At 43.1% G+C, this 25,157-nt stretch overlaps 1 protein-coding gene across 6 annotated transcripts in view; it reads right to left on the bottom strand.

Moving 5' to 3' along the window:
- Window positions 1-1,045: 1,045 nt before the first annotated feature.
- The window catches only part of LOC131835658 (conserved oligomeric Golgi complex subunit 2-like), a 43,928-nt gene continuing 19,816 nt past the window's right edge, over window positions 1,046-25,157 (bottom strand). For 2 of the 6 annotated variants that reach the window (XR_009355300.1, XM_059180091.1), the window contains 5 exons: window positions 24,271-24,333; window positions 21,970-22,050; window positions 20,266-20,369; window positions 17,891-19,279; window positions 14,705-17,067 (listed from right to left, as the gene is read on the bottom strand). Coding sequence is in view for 2 of the 6 variants with exons in the window: in XM_059180091.1 (XP_059036074.1) it covers window positions 20,337-20,369; window positions 21,970-22,050; window positions 24,271-24,333 (177 nt within the window). In the remaining 4 variants the exon portion in view is untranslated. Of the gene's footprint in view, window positions 1,228-4,466; window positions 4,659-14,475; window positions 14,547-14,704; window positions 17,068-17,890; window positions 19,280-20,265; window positions 20,370-21,969; window positions 22,051-24,270; window positions 24,334-25,157 lie in introns of those variants that run through there. The other 4 variants (XR_009355301.1, XR_009355303.1, XR_009355302.1 and 1 more) reach the window with 4 other exon arrangements.

Genomic DNA, 25,157 nt, shown 5'->3' with positions numbered 1-25,157 from the left:
GTGCGAAATAAAGCTTTGTTTGACCTTCGCTTTGTATCAGTCTCGCTCTTTTAATCATGGACCCATTATTGGGACATAACAGGTGGGACAGTGGAGCAAGTACATAGCGGAGGGGACAGCCCACTGTGGGTATCCACCGTTCCTTGCCTCCTCATTTGCATGTACTGCTCGCCCTGCCCGGTGAGCACAGCATGGAAATGGACACCTCGTGAGTGGTGGTCAACGAGACTCACTGACGTCTATGACCGAGTCAACCGGAGCTCGCCTTCCCTACAGACCAGAGCTTGCTCTGAGCACCGGCAGGAGGTGGTGGCCTCTTGTGAGCAGCCCAGAACCCTGTCTTGTCCTTTCTCACTCATGTCACCTCCCTGTGTTAGCCAAGCCTTGGAAGTGGTGACTTAGGAGGGAAGGGAAAGAAAGGCAGCCCCCGGCTCCTGATCCTGTCAAGTTCCTTACTCATCAGGAAGCCGAGGGAGGCAGGGTCGGTGGAACAGGTGTGAGTCCCCGGGTGAGGTAAAGATGGCAGAGCTGGTCTTGTGCAGGATTTCCACGGTTCTGATAAGAAGAGGGCACATGGGTGTGCCCCAGCTGTGGAATTTCTGCATGAATTATTTAACACTGACATTGCACCCTGCGAAGATGAATGGCAAAAACCATGCCCATAATCACATTTTAAAATTTTTATTTGCTTGGAATGACATTAAATGCAAATAGAAAACAGCAGCCATGCCCCTTCAGAAGACAGACCATGGAGGAAATGAGCTTTCTATTTTAGAACCTTTAACAAACACTTCCTCCCTGTTTTTGCCCAAAGGGCCCTATATCTTCATTTTTCATGGGGCTTGTAAATTATGTAGCCAGCCCTGGGGACAGCTGTGCAGTGTCTCAATGACCCAGTGCGGGGAATGGCAGGAGCCTCCCTCCTTGATACAGTAGTATTACACAAGCCCCTGAAGCTGAAACAGAACTTCAGGATAAAGTCTAGGGGGGAGGTCCTCAAATTTCTGAGTCATGGGCTGTCGTAAACAAAATATCAACAGCCGGATGGCTTAGGCAACATTCAATTTATTTTCTCATGGTTCTGGGCGCTGGAAGTCCAAGATCAAGGTGGCAGTAGGGTTCGATTCTTCAAACGTCTCTCCTTGGCTTGCAGATAGCTGTGTTCTCCACTCTGTCTTCAAACGATTGTCCTTCAGTCTGTTTTGTCTGTGTCCTAATCTCCTCTTCCTGTAAGCACACCAGTCCTGTTGGCTTGGTGCCCACCCCCAGTGAGCTCGTTTTCCCTTTATCACCTCTTTAAAAATGCTGTCTCTGAATACTGCCACATTTTGAGATGTTGGGTGTTAGGACGTCAACGTAGGAATCTGGGGGCATCCAACTAAGCCCATAACAATAGTCAAAACTGGATCCGAAACTGAAATTTAGACACATTTTAAGATGGTAAAAGTGTATATATATAATTTTTGTGGTAGGCCTGAGATGGTTGGTAGGCTGAGATGTATTTGTAACCTTTGAGGGAAACATCCTTTGGAATGATCAAAGAGAGCTTCTATGTAATTCCATACATCCACAATTAAACCCCAGAGCTTTCTAATTTGGAATTTGGCTGTTTTGTGCCTGGTGGCAACCAAAACCAGCCTAGGGCTTTTCTTTTGTTTTGGCAGAAAAGTAGGAGGCAGCATTTAGACATCTTGCTGCTCTTTGGTTTAATCATACTCTACTGAGTTGCCCGAAACTAATTAAGCTCTTGGCTCTGTAGAGGAGAGATGATGTTCATTACATGTCATTGGCCACAATGTTCCTTTTTAAAATTGTTGTTAACATTTGTGTTATTTCTCAGCATAAGAGACAAGCTTTATCTTAGTTTGGGCTGATGTAACAAGAGCACCATAAACTAGGTGCTTTAAAGACATACTTATTTCTCTCAGTTCTGGAAGCTGGGAAGTCTATGATCAAGACCCTGGAAGATTCCGTGTCTGTTCAAGTGCCCACTTCCTGGGTCACAGATGACCATCTTCTCCCTATAACCTCCAAGGTGGAGGAGGCGAGGGATCTCTGTGGGGTCTCTCTCATGGAGACACTAATCTCGCCCATGAGGACTCCACCCTCATGACCTAAACATCTCCCAAGGACCCCATCTCCTAGTTATGTCCCTTTGGACATTGAGTTTTCAACTTATGAATGCTGGAGGGATACACTGTCTACAGTGAGCTTCGTCAAACATATTTTATGTTCAAGGCACTGTTTTTTGGCAAAATTAATCATTTCCTACACATCCTTTGAAGCAAGAGTTTCTGCACTTTGCCTTCCTTTACAACCTTTCTCTAGAGAGGATCCTAAAAAGTTCAGAAAAGACGCAGAAGAAAACTGCTGGTTAGCTCATTTTTCACATTTTGAAGCAGGTTAATCTTAGAAATCCAGGCGAAGATACTTCGCTTGAAAATCATCTCAAATGATCAGTTTTGTTAGTATGAGTAATAGTAACTATAAGATCAATAGAACAACTTTTTGTTCTACTGTGGGCCTACTGTGTGCTGGGTACCTCGGAGCACCTGAGTCGAACCATCTCGTGATCCTTTCAACAGCCCACTGAGGGTCACACTGTCTTCTCCTCCACGTTATGGATTAGCCTTAAGTCTGGGACAGAAATTACACAACTTTCCCAAAGCCATATTGCTACTGAGGGGCCAGCTGGGATCTACGCCCACTCTGGTGCCAGAGCCTGTGATTGCAAACGTGGGCTGCACTAGCTGTTCAGAACAAAGGACTGTTCATGGCGGTGACACAGCAAACCCGTGAGACCCACCACCCTTTTCCCTAAGGTCATTCCGGTATAGCCTGCAGTGATGGCCCGAGTTAAGCATTCGAACTTGGTGCTGCAGAGGGCATGTTTTAGGGACAAATTGGTGTTAAGGGGGTCTAATGAAGACCAGAGGGAATGGAAGGAAACAGGACTTGGGGAAATATCTGGGTCCCTGGAGCAGTGATCTCCTTTTATTACTGTGCACCTATCTTTCACAAAAATAAATGCATACATACATACATACATACATACATACATACAAAAATATTTGCGGACATACCACCAATTTAAGCAAATTTTTGATAAATTATAGACTCTACTACTCTAAATTATTATGCACATTATAAATGACATGCAAAAGCTAAACAGTTAAATGGATGGCATGAAATATGAATAAAACTTATAATATTTTCTTCCAGCCACTTACTGGACTATTTCTCAAACTCCCTTTGTAGAAGACTTTTTAAAGATTTGTTTATTTATTCATTGAGAGAGAGAGAGACAACACGTGTGTGCACATGTGAGTATGGGGATGGGGCAAAGGGAAAAGGAGAGAAGCAGACTCCTCATTGAGCGCAGAGGCCTCACTAGGGCTCAATCCCATGACCCTGAGATCATGACTTGAGCCAAAATATTGAGTCAGAGATTTAATCAACTGAGACACCCAGGTTCCCTGGAGAAGACTTTTTAAGAAAGAGATAGGACACTTGGATTTATAGCAATAATTCCTAGAATTAATCTTTAAAAGTGGGAAGATAGAAATGTTTTTTTTTAAAAGATTTTCTTTATTTATTCATAAGAGATGGGAGGCAGAGCAGAAACAGGTTTCCCGCAGAGTAGGAAGTCCAGAGCGGGACTTGATCCCAGGACCTGGGACCGTGACCCGAGCTGGAGATAGACGCTGGAGACACTGATAAACCAAACTTCAGGGAAAAATGCTGATCTTTACTGGGAAGATGAAGAAGAACAACAGCATATGGCAGCAACATGAGTTTTAGATAGCTGTTGGTCACCCAGAAGGCTTAAGGTGGAGAGAAAAACAAAAGGCTGTAGTGATCCAAAATTGTCCGAGTTGTGTAATTTGACCCAGGAACTTCCGGGTGACATAAAGATTTGTTTATTTATTACACGGACAGCGCCATGTGGGGACAGAGCGAGGGGGAATGAGAATTCCATACAAACGTGTGAGTGGCTCTTCTCCCATCTCCAGGGGGGAAGGAAGAGATTGGGTTTACTCCAGTAAGCATGGTGATGAGTTGGTGAGGTAGGTTGACTAGATGTCTGGGCACCTGAAAAAGCCAGCTAAGGGGGCTTCCTGGCCATCTTGTCAGTGTCTTATTGAAAGCTTGTCATGTGCAAGACTTTCTTTTAACAGGTTGCCAGGTGAATTGATGTACAAATCAGACTACCGGCTGCCATGTGTCATTGCTCAGGTGGTCCATGACACAATGTCCTGCAACTAAGGGGATACACTTAGCATTACAGACATCGTTCTGTCTTTGTTATTTTGAAATTTAAAAAATATCTTATTAATTTGTTCACTCCAAAGAGGCAATTTATTGCTTACTATGGCAGTCTTTTGGTAGAGGACACAAAACTGCTTTCCTTGTTATGAAAATAAATGTGTTACACCAATTTTCTGAAAGATGGAAATGAAGTGCCTCCTTCCAGCTGGGTCAGGACATAACTGTACCCTATGTATTGGTTTTTCAATAGAGTCCATTTACAGAATGTACATGTCTCTCAATACAGAAGACATTTGCTCACATTTATGTGTAGAACATTCCCGAACCTGGTCCAGGTTGCGGATGAAACCGTCACTCTGACTGGCAAGGCATAACGAAGAAGAGTTTTCCTGTAAACAATATGTGGTCATGGAAGGAATCAGCACTGCAATTCGTGGCTGATTCCAAAGGCTCTAAGAGGTGGTAGATGCACAGGCAAAGTGGTGACTTTTGCAGAGGAAGCAGGCTGGGGAGAGATAGCAAAACAGAAGTTTGAGAGGGCCCTAAAATCTCCTCCTGTGGGATTATTGGCCATTGAGCTTGAGAAAGGCTATGGTGAAAACTTGAAAGAGCATCAGATCAAACCCTTGGCCACTGGAGGTTGAAACTGACATGAGCAGCACTACCTCTATTCTTGACCCAAGGCCATAGGATGACAAACTTTGCTTTTTCAATGTGGCCTCATGTTTCTATACTGCCCTATAAAGAAATTAATACAAATAAATGCTGAGAGTGTAAAGTGTAAGCAGAGCTCCCCTTGGCCATTTCCTAAGTTTTGTCCACTCCGAAGTGAGTATCACTTTGGTGAGTGCATTGCAGGAAATGGCCTTAATGATCAATGGCAGACCTCCACTCCAGTGGGACATAAAAAGCAATCTGCACCTCCTTCCTGATTTGTCTGTAATGAAACTTGCTTTCCTCAGGTCCCAGCATTCGAGGCAGATAAATATGTTCCCTTTCGTTGGCTCTTACTCATACTTCAGCAAGACTTCCCATGTGCTTTTCTTGGCTGGCTGGGAAACTGGACCACAATTTATGGCATCTTAGGGGACAGGCGCGTAGAATTCCAGTGGGATCCCGGAACAGAACCTAATTGGAGATTAGAAACCATTGCGGTGCGAAGCTTTTCTTTGAGATCGAAAGAGGTGCATGTTATGCAAATATTAGCAAGTGTAAGTTCACACTGTCTATTGAAAATTTATAGACTCATTATGGTCAAGAAGGCTGGAAGATATGTAGATTTTGGGAAAGATGCAGGTAAATTCAGGGAGGTGGCAAATTACCCCAGGGAAAGTAGAATGGCGAAAGAGTATGTCCCAAACTTTTAAAAAAGATTTTATTCATTTATTTGACACACAGAGAGCCAGAAAGCACAAGTGGGGGGAATGGCAGAGGGAGGAGAAGCAGGCTCCCTGCTGAGCAGGGAGGCAAATGTGTGGGACTCGATCCTAGGACCCTGGGATCATGACCTGAGCTGAAGGCAGACACTTAAGCGACTGAGCCACCCAGGCGCCCCCTGGCTCCAACTTCCAAAGATGGTGTATGAGATACCTTTGGTGGGAAGGAATGAAGATCAGCAACTGTCCTTGATTCTGCTTCTCAGGAAGGCATTGTGATGTGGTACCCAGGACTTTGGAGACAGACACATGCTTGGTGCCCTCTGGCTCTGCCGCTAAAGCAACACCTTCCAGAGGGCAGCTGCAGGCACCGGGTGGCGTCACACAGGGTCAGACCCGGGAGGCACTCAGCCACGTAACCCTTCCACCATCCTGCTGGGTTTGAAAGAGCGCTATCAAAGTCCCTACTGCCAAAGGACCATCCAGAGTGACATGTCCCATGGGGCACGCCGGCATTCCTTTACCCCTTCAGGTTATTGGCAGCAAGGCTGGAAGTTTTTTAAATTTCCTGGGAAAATGATAGCAAATGGCTCCAAAAAGGAGTTTCAAAACACAGACTTCATACTATGTTTTGAGTACATTTCATTCATTTGGCAGGTACTGACAAGGTGCTTAAGTGCCAGGTGCTGCTGCATTAGAAACGGACTTGAGAAGTTAACAGGAGGGGGCTCCAGCCCTCAATCAGCACAAAGTGGATCAATGGACGCATGTGACAGACAGAGCACTGTGACGGGGAGTACTATGTGCTCTCATAAGAAGGGTGTGCTAGGAGCTAAGGGAACACTCGGGGGGAGCCAGCACCAACACTCGGGGAGAGCTGTGGGAAACATGATGGATGCAGATGGCTCCAGGGGGAACCAGGGAACTGCTCAGATCCCTGCTTCTTAACAGCTCCAAGTGCCCGCCGCTTCAGAGTGGAGGCTGGGCGAGCAGGGAGCTGGGGTGGGCACAGCGATGCCTGAGTTCCGACCTGCAGCCCCTGCGCTGTTTCACCTGTCCCTTTAGGAGTACAATAACATAGGATGTCACCAACGGAGGATCTACCCCTGCATCCTGGTACTGGGAAAGCACGCGATGGCTGAGGAGCTGAAAGCAAGAGTTGGTAGTTCCAGTAATGTGTGCAGGGTTTTAAAAAACTATACACGGGAAAATATCCGGTCTTATTTCCATGTGTTTGTATCATGTACAATTTTTAACTGCAATCCTCCTTTTACCTTCTTCCCTGTTGTTAAGACTCTCCTCTCCTCACCGCTGCCTTTGTCCCTATAATACCTGTTGACAGCCTGGTGCTCATCCATGAGCTCATTCGCCTCTATCCACGCACGCATGGGGCTCTGTCACTGCTTAACAAATATGGGCTCATTTTATCTACCTCTTGATCTAGTGCTTCCCGGTTAATAATCCCTCCTGCATAACATCCTTCTGTTTTTATCTTCATTTTTACAAAGAATGGCTGCTCACCTTTTATCAGGTGCCTTTATTTTTTATCAAATGCATTTATTGCTATGATCTTAAGAGTTTTTTCACAGTTAATTCAGTGATGAGGTAAATCTTATTGATTTTCTGGTCTTGAGCTCCCTTTATTTTCCTGGAATGAATCCAAGTTGGTCTCAGGATATAGTCCTTTGATAAATGCCTGACTTCTGTTATTTGCTAACATTAGTTCAGTTTCTGTTAACTAATCTGTCCTAAGCCAGATTTGTTAATAGCTTCCCCGTTCCTACCTCTCGGGTTTGGGTATTAAAATTGTGCTCAGCTTCATCAAGTGAATTGACTTATTATTGTTTAATTGCCTGTTGCCATTTAACAGTAGAATGACAGTTATCCAGCTGCAAACCTGTATGATCTTGGAACTCATCTTCTGAATTTTCCATTCTTGAATCATTTGTATGATTTTGTTTTCCTAGGAAATCATCGTTTCTTCTAGGTTATCAAATTGATTAGTATAAAGTGCCTTGCAGTTTAGTGATTCTTTTATATTATGCATTTGCTTTTATATCTGTTCCCAATCCTTATCTGTTTTGCAACTCTCTCTCTCCCTCTCTCTGTCCCCTCCTCCCTGAAACCCCCCTTTCCCCATCCCCCTTCCCTCTCTCCCCACCTCCTCCATACTCCATCTTCCCCCTCTCTTATCCTTAATAGGACATGTGAAGTTTTTTATTATTTCATTAGTCTTTCATAGAAACAACTTTGAGTTTATTTGCCCCTCATATTTTTTATTAGTTTAAAAATTTATCTTTAATATAATTACTTCCTTTCTTTTGATTGAACTGCCCTTTTCTGATGGGTTTAAATGAGTAGTTTCTTTTATTCAAAAAAATGTTTGAAATTGAAGACATTTGACACTAAAGTCTCCTTAGAGTATAACTTCTGGTGTCTTATGTAAGTTTTGGTATAAAATAGTCTCCTTTCCATTGCTTTCAAGATTTTCTTCAGTCATCTTATGATTTTTTTCTTCGACTGAAAACTGTATTTCTTAACTTGTATGTAGTTTCAATTTTTTGTTACCAGGTTATCTAATTCTGATTCTACTGGATTGTGATCAAAGAACTGTTCTTTAAATCTTTAATTTGGAAGGCTTGTAAAGGTTTCCTTTGTTGCCTAGTATGCAATTAATCTTTACAAATATGGCTTTTCTTAGGTGTAAGAAAGAAATGTTTTCTGAGGGAAATAAGGATGTCTCTTTTCTTTTTTTTTTTTAAAGATTTTATTTATTTATTTGACAGACAGAGATCACAAGTAGGCAGAGAGGCAGGCAGAGAGTGAGAGAGAGGAAAAAGCAGGCTCCCTGCGAAGCAGAGAGCCCAATGTGGGGCTCGATCCTAGGACGCTGGGATCATGACCTGAGCCGAAGTCAGAGGCTTTAACCCACTGAGCCACCCAGGCGCCCCAGGATGTCTATTTTCTGTGTGTCCTTGTTTTTCCCTCCTTCTAATAGATACTCCCATTTGAAAAGCTAAAATTTTACCTTGTTATTGCATTTTTAGAGTCTGTAGGTATTATGTTGTTAGATGTATACCTGCTTATACATTTTACATCTTCTTTCCAAACTCTGCCTTTAAAAATGTCCCTCTTCATCTTAGTACCTATAACTTTAGAACCAACTTGTCTGCGATGAATTTTGCCATTCCGGCTTTCTCTTTTGCATGGTATCTCCTCACCTGATACATTCTCAATCCCTTTTGCATTTTAAGTATGTTTCTTGAACAGCGTGGATCTGTAACCCCCCGATAGGAACTTTAATAGAAAAAGTCAGTCTGTACACATTTAAATTAATGATAAACAGTCATGATCTTATTCCTCCCATCTTATTTTGTTTGTTTTTATTTTCCCCATTTTTGATGTTTTTAATCAAGTTCATTCTTTTTCTACTTGATAAATATAGAAGTTCTTTGCATTTTTCGATGACAGCTTAATTGAGATATAATTCACAGGCCATACCACTCACCATCTAATGTGGACAATTTAATGGCTTTCACTATAGTTAACTATACTATACTGAACTACCTACACATTTTCATCATCCTCAAAAGAAAACTTTAGCCATCACCACCAGTCTTAGGCAACCGCTATCTACTTTCGGTCTCTGTAGATTTAGCTATTCTGGAAATTCCATATAAGTCAAATTATGCAATATGTGGTCTTCTGTGACTGACTTCTCTCAATCAGCAGAATGTTTTCAAGGCTCCTCTGTGTCGTGGCACATTTCAAAATTCTATTCCTTTTCAAGGCTGAATAATATTCCACTGGCTGGATGGATCACATTTTATTTATCTGTTCATCAGTTGATGAACATCTGGGTTGTTCTCACCTTTTACTATTACGAATAAACCCTAAACCTTCATGCACAAGTTTTTGTGTGGGCATAGTTTTTTTCTTGGGTCTATACACAGGAGTGATATTGGTGTGTCCTATGGCAACTCTGTGTTCAGCATTTTGAGGAGCTACTAAACTGTTTCTAATGTGGCTGTGCCATTTTCCAAGCCCACCAGCAATTTACAGGTTCCAGCTCTTCACATCCTTCCAACACCTGCTTTTGGGTTTTTTGATAGTAGCCATCCACGTGGGTGGGAGGTGGTATCTCACCATGGTTTTCATTTGCATTTCCCGAATGATTAGTGATGTTGAGCATATTTTCACGTGCTTATTGTCCCATATATTTTATATATACCTTATATGTATCTTCAAATATATATTATATATTTATTTTATTATATTTAATACATATTTAAGAATGTAAATATATTTACATAAATATGTTTATATAAATATATGATAATGTAAAATACATTTATATATTAATGTATACATTTGAGTATTGGAGAAATGTGTATTCAAGTTCTTTGTGCATTTTTTTAAAGATTTTATTTATTTATTTGAGCGAGATCACAAGCAGGCAGAGAGGCAGGCAGAGAGAGAGGAAGAAGCAGGCTCCCTGCTGAGCAGATAGCCCAATGCGGGGCTCGATTCCAGGACTCCGAGTACATGACCTGCGCCGAAGGCAGCAGCTTAACCCACTGAGCCATCCAGGCGCCCCTCTTTGCTCATTTCTTAACTGGGTTGTCTTTTTATTTGAGTTGTAAGAATTTTTCACACAGTCTGAATGGATGTTCCTTATATATGACCTGCAAATATTTTCTCCCATTTAGTGGCTTGTCTTTTGACTTTGTCAATGGGGTCCTTGGAAGCACAAAACTGGGACATTTTGGTTGAGTCCCATTTATTTATTATTTTTTTTAAGTTGCTTGTACTTTGGTGTTATGGCTGAGGAGCCGTTGTTAGATTCAAGACCACTAACATTTACCTTTGTGTTTTCTTCTGAAAACTTTATCATTTTATTTTATTTTTATTTTTATTTTATTTTATTTTATTTTTTTAAAAGATTTTATTTATTTTATTTGACAGAGAGAGAGATCACAAGTAGGCATAGAGGCAGGCAGAGACAGAGGGGGAAGCAGGCCCCCTGCTGAGCCGAGGGCCCGATGCGGGGCTCCATCCCAGGACACTGAGATCATGACCTGAGCCGAAGGCAGCGGCTTTAATCCACTGAGCTACCCAGGCGCCCCATTATTTTTATTTTTTAAAAGATTTTATTTATTTATTTGAGAAAGAGACAATGAGAGAGAGCATGAGTAAGGAGAAGGTCAGAGGGAGAAGCAGACTCCCTGTGGAGCTGGAAGCCTGATGCAGGACTCGATCCAGGAACTCCGGGATCATGACCTGAGCAGAGGGCAGCCGTCCAACCAACTGAGCTACCCAGGCATCCCGAACTTTATCATTTTAATGTTTACATTTATGTCTTTGATGCATTTTGGGTTATTTTCTCTGTATGGTGTGAGGCAGGACTCCTGTTTCATTATTTGCATGTGGCTGCTTGGGAGTAAAATACTGTTCTTACCCCCATTGAATTGTTTGGCACCCTTGTCAAACATTAGTTGACTGTAATTTATTTTCCTTTTTCTTTTTTCCCATTGAGGCATTTCACGTGCCATGTATATTATATTTCTAGGAAAAAAGAATCCCAGGATTTTCCCTCCTGCCTGGATTCTTCCTTCTTCATGGTGCATGATGCCAGAAGAATTTTTCCATGCAGTGAAACCAAACTGAGGGGATGGAAATATTCTGCCACTTTTCTAGATCTTTCAGTTATACAAGTCTAGGGCTGGTCATGCCACATTTGTTTAACTTGTCCGTGAGGTTCACAGCAGTTTTCCCAGCTCTGTGGTCATCAATAATTTCAAATTTGCCAATGTACTCATGCTTCCTCATCACATTGAGGAAATGGGACGGTGACTTTGGTGCAGGGCCTCCTAAGAACCTGGCCTTCGCCTCCCCTTTCAGCAGTGTTAATGTTCTTGAGGGCATCTGTGGGACATTTGTTCACACTGTTACTGCAGCACGGAAAGATGGCAGAAAAAGCTTTTTTCCCTTTTATTAATATTTGGTCTTGTTCTCCTTCCCTTTCTCATAACCGAATGCGTATTTTCTCTCCGTCATTTGAAAACTGCATACTGTTCTCCAGCTGTTTTCCCCAGAACGAGACCTTGTGTATCAAGAATCCTTATTTCACGGTTATTATACACAATCTTAAAGATTTATGACTGTCCTCTTATTTTACACATGCGTACACACGAAGCACTAAATACGGACTTTATCTGAATGGCTAAATGTTGGCCAAGACAGAAGCCAGTTGTAGTGGGAACTTCTAGGATAAAGATATAGTCTGAAGTTTTTGTTCTTTAAAAAAAGCCTTCATGGGGTGCCTGGGTGGCTCAGTGGGCTAAAGCCTCTTGCCTTCAGCCCAGGTCATGATCCCAGGGTCCTGGGATCAAGCCCCGCATTGGGTTCTCTGTTCAGTGCGGAGCCTGCTTCCCCCTCTCTCTGCCTGCCTCTCTGCCTACTTGTGATCTCTGTCTTTCAAATAAATAAAATCTTAAAAAAAAAAAAGGTCTTCATATTTTATTAAAACTTTTAGGTGTCCGAATTCAAAAGGTTAACAATATAGTATAATAATAATAATAATATATCATCTAATAATAATATAATAATAATTTCTCCTGCATAGTCACTGCTGCACACTAGTAAAATGAGATGTTTCTTTTCTTTTCTTTTTTTTCTTTTTTAAAGATTTTATTTATTTTATTTATTTGACAGACAGAGATCACAAGTAGGCAGAGAGGCAGGCAGAGAGAGAAGGAGGGAAGTGTGCTCCCCCCTGAGCAAAGAGCCTGACGTGGGGCTCGATCCCAAGAGCCTGAGATGACCCGAGCCAAAGGCAGAAGCTTAACCCACCCAGGCGCCCCGAGATGTTTATTTTCATTTGGGATTATGGAGGGGCAAGGTGTTTTTGGCTCTCCTGCTGAAGTAGGGACTCCTGTCAGTATTGTCTCCACCTTTTTCCCTAATAGTAGCTCTGAAAGATGAAGACGTCCCTCCATCTCCCAGACATGAGGGTTTGACCAGGACATGAGATGGTATAAGCTCATTGACATAGTCTCATGAACTAAGCCCTGGTTTATTGGTCACAGTCGTTCTCCAAGTATTTTCAGGAGTAAACTTCAGGGGTTGCCCTTACTCTAATTTTTCTTTCTGAGATTTCTGACTGCAATCGCTACTTCCTGCAGTCACTCGAGGAGATACAAGGCATGTGGCAGCGCAACAGGTTTTCTTTCAAGATGACAGAATCCCTCTTGATTTCTGTATGCATCTCGGATTTTCATATACGAACATGGATTTTGGTGTCTACCCTGAGGAGATGATACGTACGGTGTGAGGCACACTTGTATTCTCATGACACGTCACCTGGGTTACCCAGAACTTTCTGGGCCTGGCAGAAAGGCAGAAACCCGGGTGAATTCCTCCTTGTTCCAGCAGGCTGTCAGCCCTCAAAGGCCTTCTGGATGTGTTTGTGCATCGCAGTGTCTGCTGTGTAAGATACAGAAAGAGCACAGTAGTTCAGGGGGAAAATATTTAGGAACACATTTTCCAGGAGGAACCAGGATTCAGTTTGGGTGACTCTTGACCGTTTTTCATCTTCTGACAACTGAAAGTGGTAGTTAGTCTACAGTCATGGTTTTAACATGCATTTCGAATGTAATGTTAGTTTCCATCAACATAAAACTATAAGAACTGTCTTCCTAAAGGGCATTCGTGTAAGGTCCATTATTTTCCAGCTTGATTAATAAAAACAAAATTTTTCTGTAATGCTTTCTTCCTACTCTGTATTAGTTTTCAGGACTGGATTGAAAGTGATTTATTGTGGATAGGGTTATACATGCTCGTGGAATTTTTTCTGTTCCGGGGTTTTTAAAGGTGGCAGAGTTGACTTTCTGATTTTAATTCATCTTCACTAGATGAAGAATTCACAAATAGGACTTTTTCTTGAAATAACCATAGCCTGGGAGCGCTTGGGTGGCTCAGGTCATGATCTCAGGGTCCTGGGATCGAGTCCCACATTGGGCTCCCTGCTCAGTGGGGAGCCTGCTTCACTCTTTGCCTCCCCCTCTGCTTATGATTTCTCTAATAAGTAAATAAATAAATAACCTAAAAAAAAAAAGAAGTTGTATTTGACTGGAGCTTCATGTGGAGTGACAGATCAACAGAAAGACAAAGGGATAGGAGACAGGAAGCAATGAAGGAAAACACAGAGGTGCACAGTACAGACAGATGTTCCTCGGCTTATGACGGCCTCGGCTTCTAATAAACCCAGTGTTCAGCTGGAAATCTCTTTAGTTGAAAATGCATGGAAAACACCTAAGCGACTGAACATCAGAGCTTAGCCCCGCCAACCTTAAATGTGTTGAGAACACTTACAGTATTGCACAGTTGGGCAAAATCCTCTAACAAAAAGCCTATTTCACAATAAAGTGTCTGGTATCTCATGTAACTTACTGAACACTGCACTGAAAGCCAGAACAGGACGGTTCAAGTGTGTTGGTTGCTGACCCTCGTGATCACGTGGTTTGCCTGGGGGCTGTGCTCGCTGCCCCTGCCCAGCATTACAAAAGAGGACCCTACTGTAGATCGCCAGCCTGGGAAAAGATCCAAACTAAATGCATATCACTTCTGCACTATTATAAAAAGTCAAAAAACCATAAACTGAACCAAGGTGAAGTCAGGGATCTTCTGTACCAGGTGTGTTAGGGAAGGTCAAGCGCTCCTGTCTGGCCAGGAACCATAGTGGTATGGGGGAAAGTTCCACAGTAGAAAGTTCTACAGTGGAGAACCACTAGGACTCAAGCACCAAGGGTCACAGGTTGCGCCAGGAAGACTGTGGGCGATGAGAAACCACGAGCGACTCAGGAAGGCTGCAGAGCTCTGGGCAGGTGGGACAGCTGAGGGCTGCAATGAAGAGGGACAGGTGGAGCTGGGAGACCAGGTGGGGAGAGCCCGCTACCCTTGAACAAAAAAAGGTGACAAAGGTCTGGACTGGGATGACGGAGATGGTGGAAGGTAATGGGATATTCATGAAACAGAACTGGAAAGCCATGGAAATGAAATAAGAGAGGGAGGGAAAACCGAACATGACTTTAATTGCCATCAGTATAAAACATGTTGAATTAAAATGAATTGGTATTTCTAGACCGATGATGACATCACAATAATGGAAGGAAACCAATTTTGATTTTGAACCTGGTTAAGGAGAAAGTATAGACAAGAGAAAAGCAGAGGCTCTGGAGTCACACAAATGTCACCGTTGAGATTCGTCCCCACTCTTCATTCCCTTCCCTGTAAACCCAGGCAAGCGACACCTGCCTCACAGCACTGGTAACAAATAGGGAAGAGCACATGTTCCTGGGTCAGACAGGACAGCCAGGGATCAGCGGCACATGAGGAGGTGACAGGTGGTCACTAAACTGAGCTCAGGTGCATACACAGCAGTTTACGTCACCTTGAGATGGCTCCTCCTGTGACCTCTCGAAGAAGGCGGCAGTGGTGAGGAACGAACTCCAGGAGCTTATTAGCATACATGATCTTCAGGCCATCCGGATGAGACTCAACAATCTGCACTACAATCACCGAGCAGAAGGAAGAGCGTTTTATTTTTATTTATTTATTTATTTGTTTGTTTGTTTGTTTGTGTTTTGTTTGTTTTTAAAGCACCTAAAAGAGAAGTATGAACTATACACTACAGAGAAAAGAATCGAGTAAACCTTAAAAATGCACTTCGTCCTTCCTCCTCCCCACTCAGTATGCTTTCTAAACAGGAGGTAATTAACAACGGCACAAAAATCTAGGTCCCGGGATTTGGGAATACTGCTCCAACCCTGGGGGACACAGAGGCTGAGGGACAGAGACGGCCTGAAGCTAAAACATCACACACACTCATCTGCTTCCCTTCTGAGCTTAAAAGCGAAATACTGTATCTGCAGACAACAGCTCTGTACCATCTTCACCCTGGCCTTATCCTATACCATCTCCAGAACAGGGAAAGGGCTGAGATGGAAAGTGATGGAAGAAAACACATCGTATTTTGCTTTAGTATTTTTTTTTTTTTTTTTTGGAGAGGCTGAGTTGCAGGAGGTGAATGACAAGCATACAAACTTAAATTACAAACGTGGCCACAGTTCATTTAATGACACGGAAACGTAAAGTACTTCCCTAATTTAGCATATTAGATTCAGTTCAATGAAAAGGGCATAAATTAAATAACTAAAATATTTTCATTTAGTGACAAAGAATAATGTGATCTTTTTCACCCCCACAGAGAGAGCTATGAACTATATAATAGGATACATACAAAGAACTGACAGATCATTTACTTTTAGTAGTCCTAATGAAGCTGAGAAGATTACTGAAATTAATCCTTCAATTTCACTTCTATCACTGGGATACTGTCCCGTTTTAAAACTGGAAGCCTTTCATCCTGAAGTCATGGTGGGTAGCTTTATACTTACCGGACAGAAAGAACACTCGCACTGGCAGGTGACTGGAAGAAAGCCCTCAAACGCTGAGACTGGCTTCATGACTTCTGTCAGCCTGAACTAGATGAAACCAATGCTCTCTAAATGGGAAGCTGCTGATTGCTGGCAGCCTCACACGGTGCAGCCCATACTCCGGCTGCTCAGAGGCAGGATACACTGACTCCCTGTATTTAACTGTATCCTCATAGGTCAAGAACACTGGGTAACCAAGTTCCAGACTTAAGGTACTACCCCGCTAACTCGCCCTTAAAAGCCCTTTATCTTTGAATATTCCCTCCCTCCCACCTTCCTAGCCTGGCAAACTCCCCCATGGTCTTCAAGACTTAGGTCACATCAATTCTGCGAAGACGCCTCCCCTCACGGACTTTCCCTGCGCACAGAGCTGTCTTCCAGCTCCTCCAGTGGGCACAGGCGCCTTGGTGGGGTCACGCTTTTCGGCAACTTCATTAACATATAACTTAGGGAAATGGAAATTGACCTGAAAATGTTCTGATCCGTACCTTCTTCCTAGGCAAGTCCCTCACCCCTACTAAATTAAGATGATCCCTGAGCTATGGCATCACTGGAAGAGACCAGAGCGCATGCCTGATTCCTGCCATGCTGAGGGGCACCAAGCGGGAGCAACCTTTTCTTACAACCAGAAGAGCAGGAACTAGGAGCATCTTCAAGGAAGAGCCCTGAGCTCTCTCGCACCCAGTCAAGAAACGAAGCCAGATTAGATACTCTGTTTGCGGAATGAGGTGCATGGGGGCACAAACCTCATCCATGTACGGTTTCACCAGTACTTGACCGACTAACGCCTCTACATCCCGTGTCTTGTCAATTGTAGCGTAAGTCCGAAGGCAGTGCCATATGATGTCCACATTGGAAGTCTGAAGCCCTTCTAGCAGCAGGCCTCCCAGGGACTGCTGCAGCATGGCTGTAATGTGGGCTATACGCTGCAAGAACAGAGAGACCAGGAAAGAAGGTCCAGGCACAACAGTTTCTAAAAGCTCAAATATATGTGTATAATTTATATACATATGTGTTATATATATAAAGCGAGCCTCTAATTCTACCAGAATATATGTAAGATTAAAATCCCAACATTTCCTAGAGAATAACAATGAATCTCTTCTCCCCATGATTGCTTTCTTTCTTTCTTTCTTTCTTTCTTTTTAAAAGGTTTTTATTTATTTATTTGTCAAGAGAGAGCACAAGCACACAAGGAGGCACAGGCAGAAAGAGAAGCAGGCTTCCTGCCAAGCAAGGAACCCAAGGTGGGACTCGATCCCAGGACCCTGGGATCATGACCTAAGCCAGAGGCAGTGGCTTAACTGACTGAGCCACTGAGGCATGCCCTCCCTATGATTTCGCTGAAAGTAAGTCGGCTTCATCAAAGTGAAGTTTAGACAATTACTGAACGACAAAAAGTTATTTGCCTCTTAAGCTACGGAGTAAATCTGACGAATGTGCATTTAAACCCAGTCAAGGGCATTGGATAAATGAACTCTGACTACATCATATAATGTGTCAAGTTACATGAAATTCAGAATTAATTTTACTTGCATAGTTTGGAAACTACGCTTGTGTCTTTACACAAAATCTATCTAGTGTGACATAATGGAAGCAGGGTCCCAAGCAGGAGACACTGAAAAAAAAAATTCAAAGCTAGCTTCAAAATCCTGTAGAGTAGCAATTATCAGGGGGCAATGCTAGGTCAAACCAAAATCATCCAGGAAATTCGCAAACAGCAAATTGAAAATCGAAACCAACACTTACTGGTCTTACTTTGTCCAGGAGGCATGTCTTTGCTCTGAACAGTATGAAACTGTAACTGGTTAAATTCTGTGGCAATTCTCTCCAAAATCTCTCTAGTCCAGAGAGGGCTAGTAGAGACAATTAGAGAAGTGCAATTCCGAAAGTTAAAACCTACCACCCCCACCGCCCCCCATGCTTTACAGCTCTCAGGCACCTGCACCTGCACGCCATCAATTTTCAGGACAAACTGTCTGTGCAGCAGGCCCCAGGTGCAAGGGGTGAGGATCGGGAAGGTCGTAGAAGCCACCGACGCAGCCTGGCCCGGGCCACAGGGCCCAGGCAAGGGGATGGAGCTATTTTAGGTCAGTGTGGGTACAAATGCATGTTTCCACCACGTTCCTCGGGCTCTCCCATTCGTACCCTTCTTCTCCCTTCTTCTCCCATTCTCTAACCCCCTCCTCTCTCTTGCCCTGTCCTACTGTTCATACCCGAATCCCCCTCTTCTTCTCCGCCTGCCTCATTCTCCCTCCCAAGTACCTCCCCAGTACCAACTACTGCTGTCTCCTCGATCAGCTAAAACTGACCGCCTAGCAGTAACCTGGGAAATCGCTCAGAGCAGCGGAATCCAAGTTTACATTTACCCAACGGCAGAAAGAGCAAGCTCGGTGGGTCCGGGAGCTGGTGAGAAATCACTCACAGTGCATCTGCCATCAAGTGGACTGGATACACTTCCCTCTTGCCCCCCACATTAGAAATCGTCAACCCCATTCAAAAGGAAGCTGAACAGTGAAAGAAAAAAAAAACAAAACAAAACACAACAAAGGCCCCAAAGCCCCTGCTGGGCTCTATGAGGCATCCCACATCTGAGGATGGGCAGTCAGGTAGTGAGGAAACACACTGTAAGGAAACCCAAAATGTCTGGAGACCTGCCACGATGTGCCCCGTCCCAGAGCATCAGAACTGGTGTGGAGGGAAGGCAAGCGCTCCACATGACCAACACTGAAGCCTAATCCCAACCTCTACTGACTGATCCCATGCGCATGTCCTATTTATCCTTATCTCGGCATTTCTGGGCCTGGCAGAGCATGATGGATTTACCGTGCGCTGACGCTGCTCTGGCTTTCCTCACTCCAGAGCTCAGAGCTGCTCTTCTGGAGAAAAAAGTCCTCCAAGGTAATTCTGAGCAAGAAAGCGCACAATGTCTGTTTATCGAGGACAGTGTTGCAAAGGGACAGGATTGTAGACACAGAGCTCACTGAGGTGTTTCTATCCGAGGAGCACAGCAGCAACAGCAAAGATGGGAAGAACACTGGAGGGCCAGCTCCCCAGGGGCCGAACGTGGACATGGCTGGAGGGGCTGCAGGCACTGCCAAGTGCCGCAGTGAAGCAGAGCCGCTGGAGACACACGGGCTGCAGAAGGGCCGCGTACAGACTGTCTGCTAAGTGTGGACGAATGGGGGCAGAAGCACAAGTGCTACGGGCTAGAGACACAAGCAGAGTGGAGGCTGACCACTTAGTTGAATGCCTTGATGTGAAAGGGGGCAGAGACCTAGGACCAGAGAATCGCTTCCTTTGGGATGTGTCCGTTCTTAATCTCCATCATGAGACATGTGGAGCATATGGTCTCTCAAGTTCCTTCCAAATCTAAAACCTTAATTCCTAAAATTTAGAAACCTAACTCCGCCTGCAGGGGGAGGGACTGTTAGCCTCACACAACAGAGCATGCAGGGCACCAGGTGACCTTGACGCAGGCAGCCCAGCTGGTATGTGCAGGACCAGCCCGGGCTACTCCCACTGCACCACTGTGCGTCTCATGGTGCTGACAGGACCTAACTACTCATTTTCTGAGTCACTCATCTACCCTGGCTGATTGAAAATTCACACCAGGAAGGGAACAAGACAATCACAGTATAACAAAGAGAGCCATCATCTTTTTCCTATTTCATAAGCTTTTTCTTTCCTGTTTGTAAATTTCAACTGGATGTGTCCTATACTGTTTCATAATAATATAATGCTGGTGCAAAATACATCAATGGTAATACTCTGGGCATGTCTAGGAAAAAAAATGAGATGGAGAAAAACCAAGATGAATGGTAGGTATGCCTTAAAGATCAACAGGACTTTGCTACTCCTCAGGGAAGGTGATTCCAAATATCCTTTTCCACTGCAAGCATGATGACGTGTTGGAACTGTGGTCTATAACCAAAGGGTTTATAGGAACGTGTTATAGATTTCACCATTTCATGCTCTCCACTCTCCTGGAGCTACATTCTAGCCACAAACCTGGATTTTCTTCTTGTTCAGAAATGAATTCTAACTAAGCCGTCCCCGTCTAATTAGACTGGATGTGAAGTAATAATTTATGTGCTACTTAGTTAAAAAAAAAAAATGCTTACCTGCTTGCTTCTAGTGCAGAGGTTTCTTTAGAACTTTGTGAATTTAAGATTTTTTCAATCTTTTCAACTGATCAAATAACTTGTATAAGCCTCAACACACACATCTATAAAAATAAAAATTAAGCAAACAAAAAACGTCACCATCTTTACTCTTAATCATCGTTATTTCCCATGCTAAATGCAGGAAAATCTAAGACCAAAAGTTAACTTCAAATATATAGGGCATGCTATATTTTGAATATTTCTATGAAACACAGAATTCTCAAGAATTCAAATCTTAATTCTAGAATAAGCATACTTCCATATTCTATTGCAAGTTTATAAAGAAAAAAAAAAAAAACCTAGACTTTGCTTTCTCATATTCTATACTCCTATTTCTTCTTTTCCCCATCCTGAATCTTTCTATGGGTATTTCTTTCCTATTTTTTTAAAAAGATTTGTTTATTTGAGAGAGAGAGAGAGAGACTGCATGTGTGTGTGCAGGGGAGGGGCAGAGGGAGAGAATCTCGAGCAGACATCCTGCTGAGCACAGAGCTCAATGTGGGGCTCAATCTCATGACCTGAGCCAAAATCAAGAGTCGGACGTTTAACCAACTGAGCCACCAGGCGCCCCTCCATTTGTTTTCTTATGGCCCTTTATTCATGTTTTAACCTTGGCTTCCGATCGTACTGACCGTCTCAGTTTACATGTGCATATACCTATATGGCCAAGCACCAAATCATTAAAGACCTTTTACACTACAAATATTATCAAAGAGGTTGAGGAACATTATGAAAACTCTCATCCTTAAAGAACAAAAAAATACAAAGTCATCCATTCAATAAAATAGTTACTGAACACCCCTGGGAGCTCGACATTCATTCTGACGGGGGGTGGGGGAGGAGGGGAACACGAGAAAATAAAGCAAGAAATACACCCTGCTCTCATAAAGCTTACTGTTTTGTCTGGAAGCACATGACAAGCATTCTTTGGATAAAAGCTGTGAGGAGATCCAGAGGCGAATTAAATAGAAGATCCCTCAAACAGGCTCTCTCCCCACTGAGATTTTAACAAATATGCTAATAATACACATAGAAAACATTGTACAGAACAGCAGGCGAGAGTCAGAAGCCCAGACTCCCAATGCCCGCTGTGCCCCTACATCATTATGATCATGAATGACATCGGGGACACTTGAAACTGGAGATAGCACTAAGGGGCATACTCCCGGGGTGAGCCCTCAGATGTACAGAGCCGTTGCCTGTCTCACACACCTGAAACTAAGCCAACACCGCATGCTAACTACTGGGAATCGAAAAAATTAAAGTGAACACCAGAACATAAAGAACACAGGATCAGAAAATAACAACAAACCTACGGCAGAATCCTGAGTTTGCTTTGGAAAGCCCACTTCTCCCCTAGTCTCTAATATAGGCCTATTTTCTTTACAGGGCCGCTGACAATTTATACAGTCGTTAACTGTCAAGTGCTGCACCGACAACAGTTATCACTGTTTCTTGTTCCGGAAAAAGTGGGTGATCTTGAGATCGTGTGGGTACCTCTAAAATTCTGTCTTATTATTTCAGGTAGATAACGTGACATAATGCATAAAATGCACATGCGTGAGAGCTTTGAAAAAAACCTGAATAGTGCTGACAAGCTCGTAGAGACAAGAGGAGAGGGCTTCAAATGGCAGGCAGCATAAGAAATCTACTGGAGGGTACCTTTTTCTTCCTTATGTCCTCTTGTTTACACATTCGTTCATCTACTGCCCGAATTCCTTCACTGACAGATGACCTGAGACTCTTTAAAAGAATAATAAAAAAAACATATTACAGACATTGTTTTGTCACATTATCAAGTTCCTACATCTCATTCAATTCCACAGAACTTAATACCTGTGCACCAGTACTATGCAGATATTGTCCAAAAAAAAAAATGATATACCAGACACAGTTACTGTTGAGGGGACTCATGATCTGGGGGCATAATGACACGAAGGCAGGGTCGCATGGCCAGAAGAAGAATGACACATATACAGTGAAAGTTAGGGGGATGAGGGGGCTTAGAATGGAGAACAGATAATATGAAGCAAAGTACAGGAGAGTCTGGAAATGCGACGGGGCTCGAATCAGACTCTGAAAGCCATGTGTACACAGCTGCCGAGGTAGGTAGGGGATGGGGAGAAGATGTTAGTGCAGACACACTCAGGGGCAGGGTCAGACAGGCACACAGCCATGTGCACTTCAGGCTTCCTTCTGGAGAGAAGCAGAAATAGGAATGGAGGGCCAACTTCACTGAGATGAGGTCTTTAGATTCTGCCTATTTTGGAGAACGAGAGAATGTCAAAGCACTGATGCATGATGATGAAATGTGGGTATGGAAATACCAGGAATCAAGAATGAAGAACAGAAGACCAGAAAAAGGCAGAGCGCAGAGGTGGAGAAACATGCCCAGAAGCTAATGAATAAAGAGATAATTAGGAAGTAGGGCCAAAACAAAGGTTAACAGAAACAACTAGAATGAAGTAGGCATATCACAAAAATTCCACAGGAAGGTGAATTAATTCACTCCATCAACATTATGAAACCCCTCCTGGACGTCAGTATTGTGGCAGCCCACAGGGATACAATGAAGACAGATATAGTCGGATCCCTCAGTGGTCTGAGAATCTCACAGAACAGCTTCAGAGTTGGGACCAGAAAGGCAGGTCAGGCCTGTGGCTGAGCAGGACCAAAGTGGCCATAAAGACAGGCCATGGAAAAGGGAGGGGATACGGTGATGGCAGGGGGTGAGGCGGGACGGGAGCCTGTGTGAGTAGAGCAAATCTGCCTCTAGGGAGGGGGTTTGAGAGAAGAGTGGGAGGCCAAAGGAAGGCTAGGCTTGGGAAACAACACCACTATGAGGCCCCGGGAGGAAGAGGCACACCAAGGAGGCAGTGGGAGAGCCCCACAGCGGCTGGTGTGGAATCCAACAGTGGACCACGAAAATCCCTTCCATTCCAAGAAAAAGTACCTTTAACAAGATTTTGTAAAATTCAAATGAGACATAAACCATGGAAAGTATTGGCTACCTCAAGGCACAACTCAAGATTTTTACCTATTTCACGAACTCTTTCCTGCCTGCCCCTCCCCTAGGCTTCTCAGCACTGATATTTCCGTGACTCTGCATTTTTCTTGGTTCTAACCATGTACTGTGTCTTCCCTTAAATTATGTTCTCCTTATATTCTCTCTAGGATGCAGGCACTGTTTAAGGGGAGGGATGCACGAGGCCACTAAAGCTAGAGGAGACACACAAGGAAGGATGGTGTCGTTTATGACAAGTTTACGACAGGGCATCAGAACGGACAGAGGCCAGAAGTCAGGGCACCAGACACAGATGGGGGGGGCGGGGGGGGGAGACAGGGCAGCACAGTTTTCTGTTAGAAGTGATGCCACAATTCCCCCTCCACTGTTCACCCAGGTGGAGTTCCTATTCCCAATGGCTTAGAGGTGGGGAGTCCCATTCCCACAACAGAGATTTTTCTGAGAGAACATGCAAATGTAACACTTATTAAGTATTACATTTTATTTATATTATCCTTCAGTTCCATTAAGGATTACACAGTTTTTGTAGATCAGCCCAGGAACCTAATCACACGTAGATTACGTGTGTGTGTGTGGGGGGGGTATTTACAAGATTACAAAATGTTAAAATACAAGTCATTCGTAAGTTAGAAACCACTTACATATGACCAAAGTGGCATTAATAAGTTGAATTTGGAAATATGCTTCCTCTCCCCTGACATCTTAAGGTTGTCTACTCTGAGAATATGTCTTCTTCAAATCGAACATGTTTTTTGAGGTTTTTAGCATATGCAAAAACAAAATCATTTACAACTCTTCTGAAGGTGAATATTATAATCATGAACCGTTACAATAAATCCACCAGTACCACCCAACTAACAGATGAAAGAATTCTTAGAGAAAAGCCGACGAGGACAACAGGCATCACAGCAGACTGTTTTCATTAATTGGGGACTTACCAGAACTTCTCGTAACTGTCCCAAAGGCACAGAAAGTTGATTGAGGGCTTTGTCCATGCCAACCTAAAGGCAAAACCAGGTTGGCACAAACACATCACGATAAGGAGTAATAGTGATGTATCTATTTAACGATCAAAGCAGTACCAGAGTTAAGTTATTTTTTTGGCACAACCGTATTTTGCTACATAACTAGATAAACAACAGAAGTGTTATTTGGCCATTAATGTAGTTCATAGAATATGAAAAAAATCTGTTGAAATACATGAAACTATAAAAATAAGGGAAGTCATGAGAAACGAAAGTTTCCTTTAGAACAATTTGCCTTTAGATGACATTTTAAATGAATGTGAAAAATTTTCACAGAAGGTGAACAGTTCTCTGTCTGTAATTGATGATACTCAGCCAGCTGATGTGAAAGTCTGACGGGCTACGTCTCTCTTAAACATTATTATGAGCCTTGAGAAAAATAGAAATTAAACAGAAGTAAAATTTTCTAGGTTTTAAATCCTAATGGGATATTTATCTTAGTGGTATATTTCCCAAAAGCAAATGTGCATTATTAATTTTAATGCTTCTTGAAATTCCCATGGAGCTGCAACTTTCTGTGCTTCTCTGGACAAACAGATTTAAAACAAAATGAAGCATCAACAAGGAGACTTTTCTGCCAAGTAACAAAATTCAACATTTCTAAACGGCTTTTACAAACAATTGATAAGCTCACTGCAAATCATTCTTATATTTTTATAAAACCAAACTTTTTAAATATCAATATTGGCCAATGTTCCCTCAACCTAGCTCTGGCTAAAAGATATACCTGGGAGTAAATTAAACATTGTAAGAGTGGTGGACATTTGCTCCTACAAATTAGTCTAAATCAAGGAACACTT

The sequence above is a fragment of the Mustela lutreola genome, chromosome 7 (genome assembly GCF_030435805.1).
Source record: "Mustela lutreola isolate mMusLut2 chromosome 7, mMusLut2.pri, whole genome shotgun sequence".
Classification (NCBI taxonomy): Eukaryota; Metazoa; Chordata; class Mammalia; order Carnivora; family Mustelidae; genus Mustela; species Mustela lutreola.
Note: the sequence above shows the minus strand (reverse complement) of the source record. Positions and strands in the feature narration are given on the sequence as shown.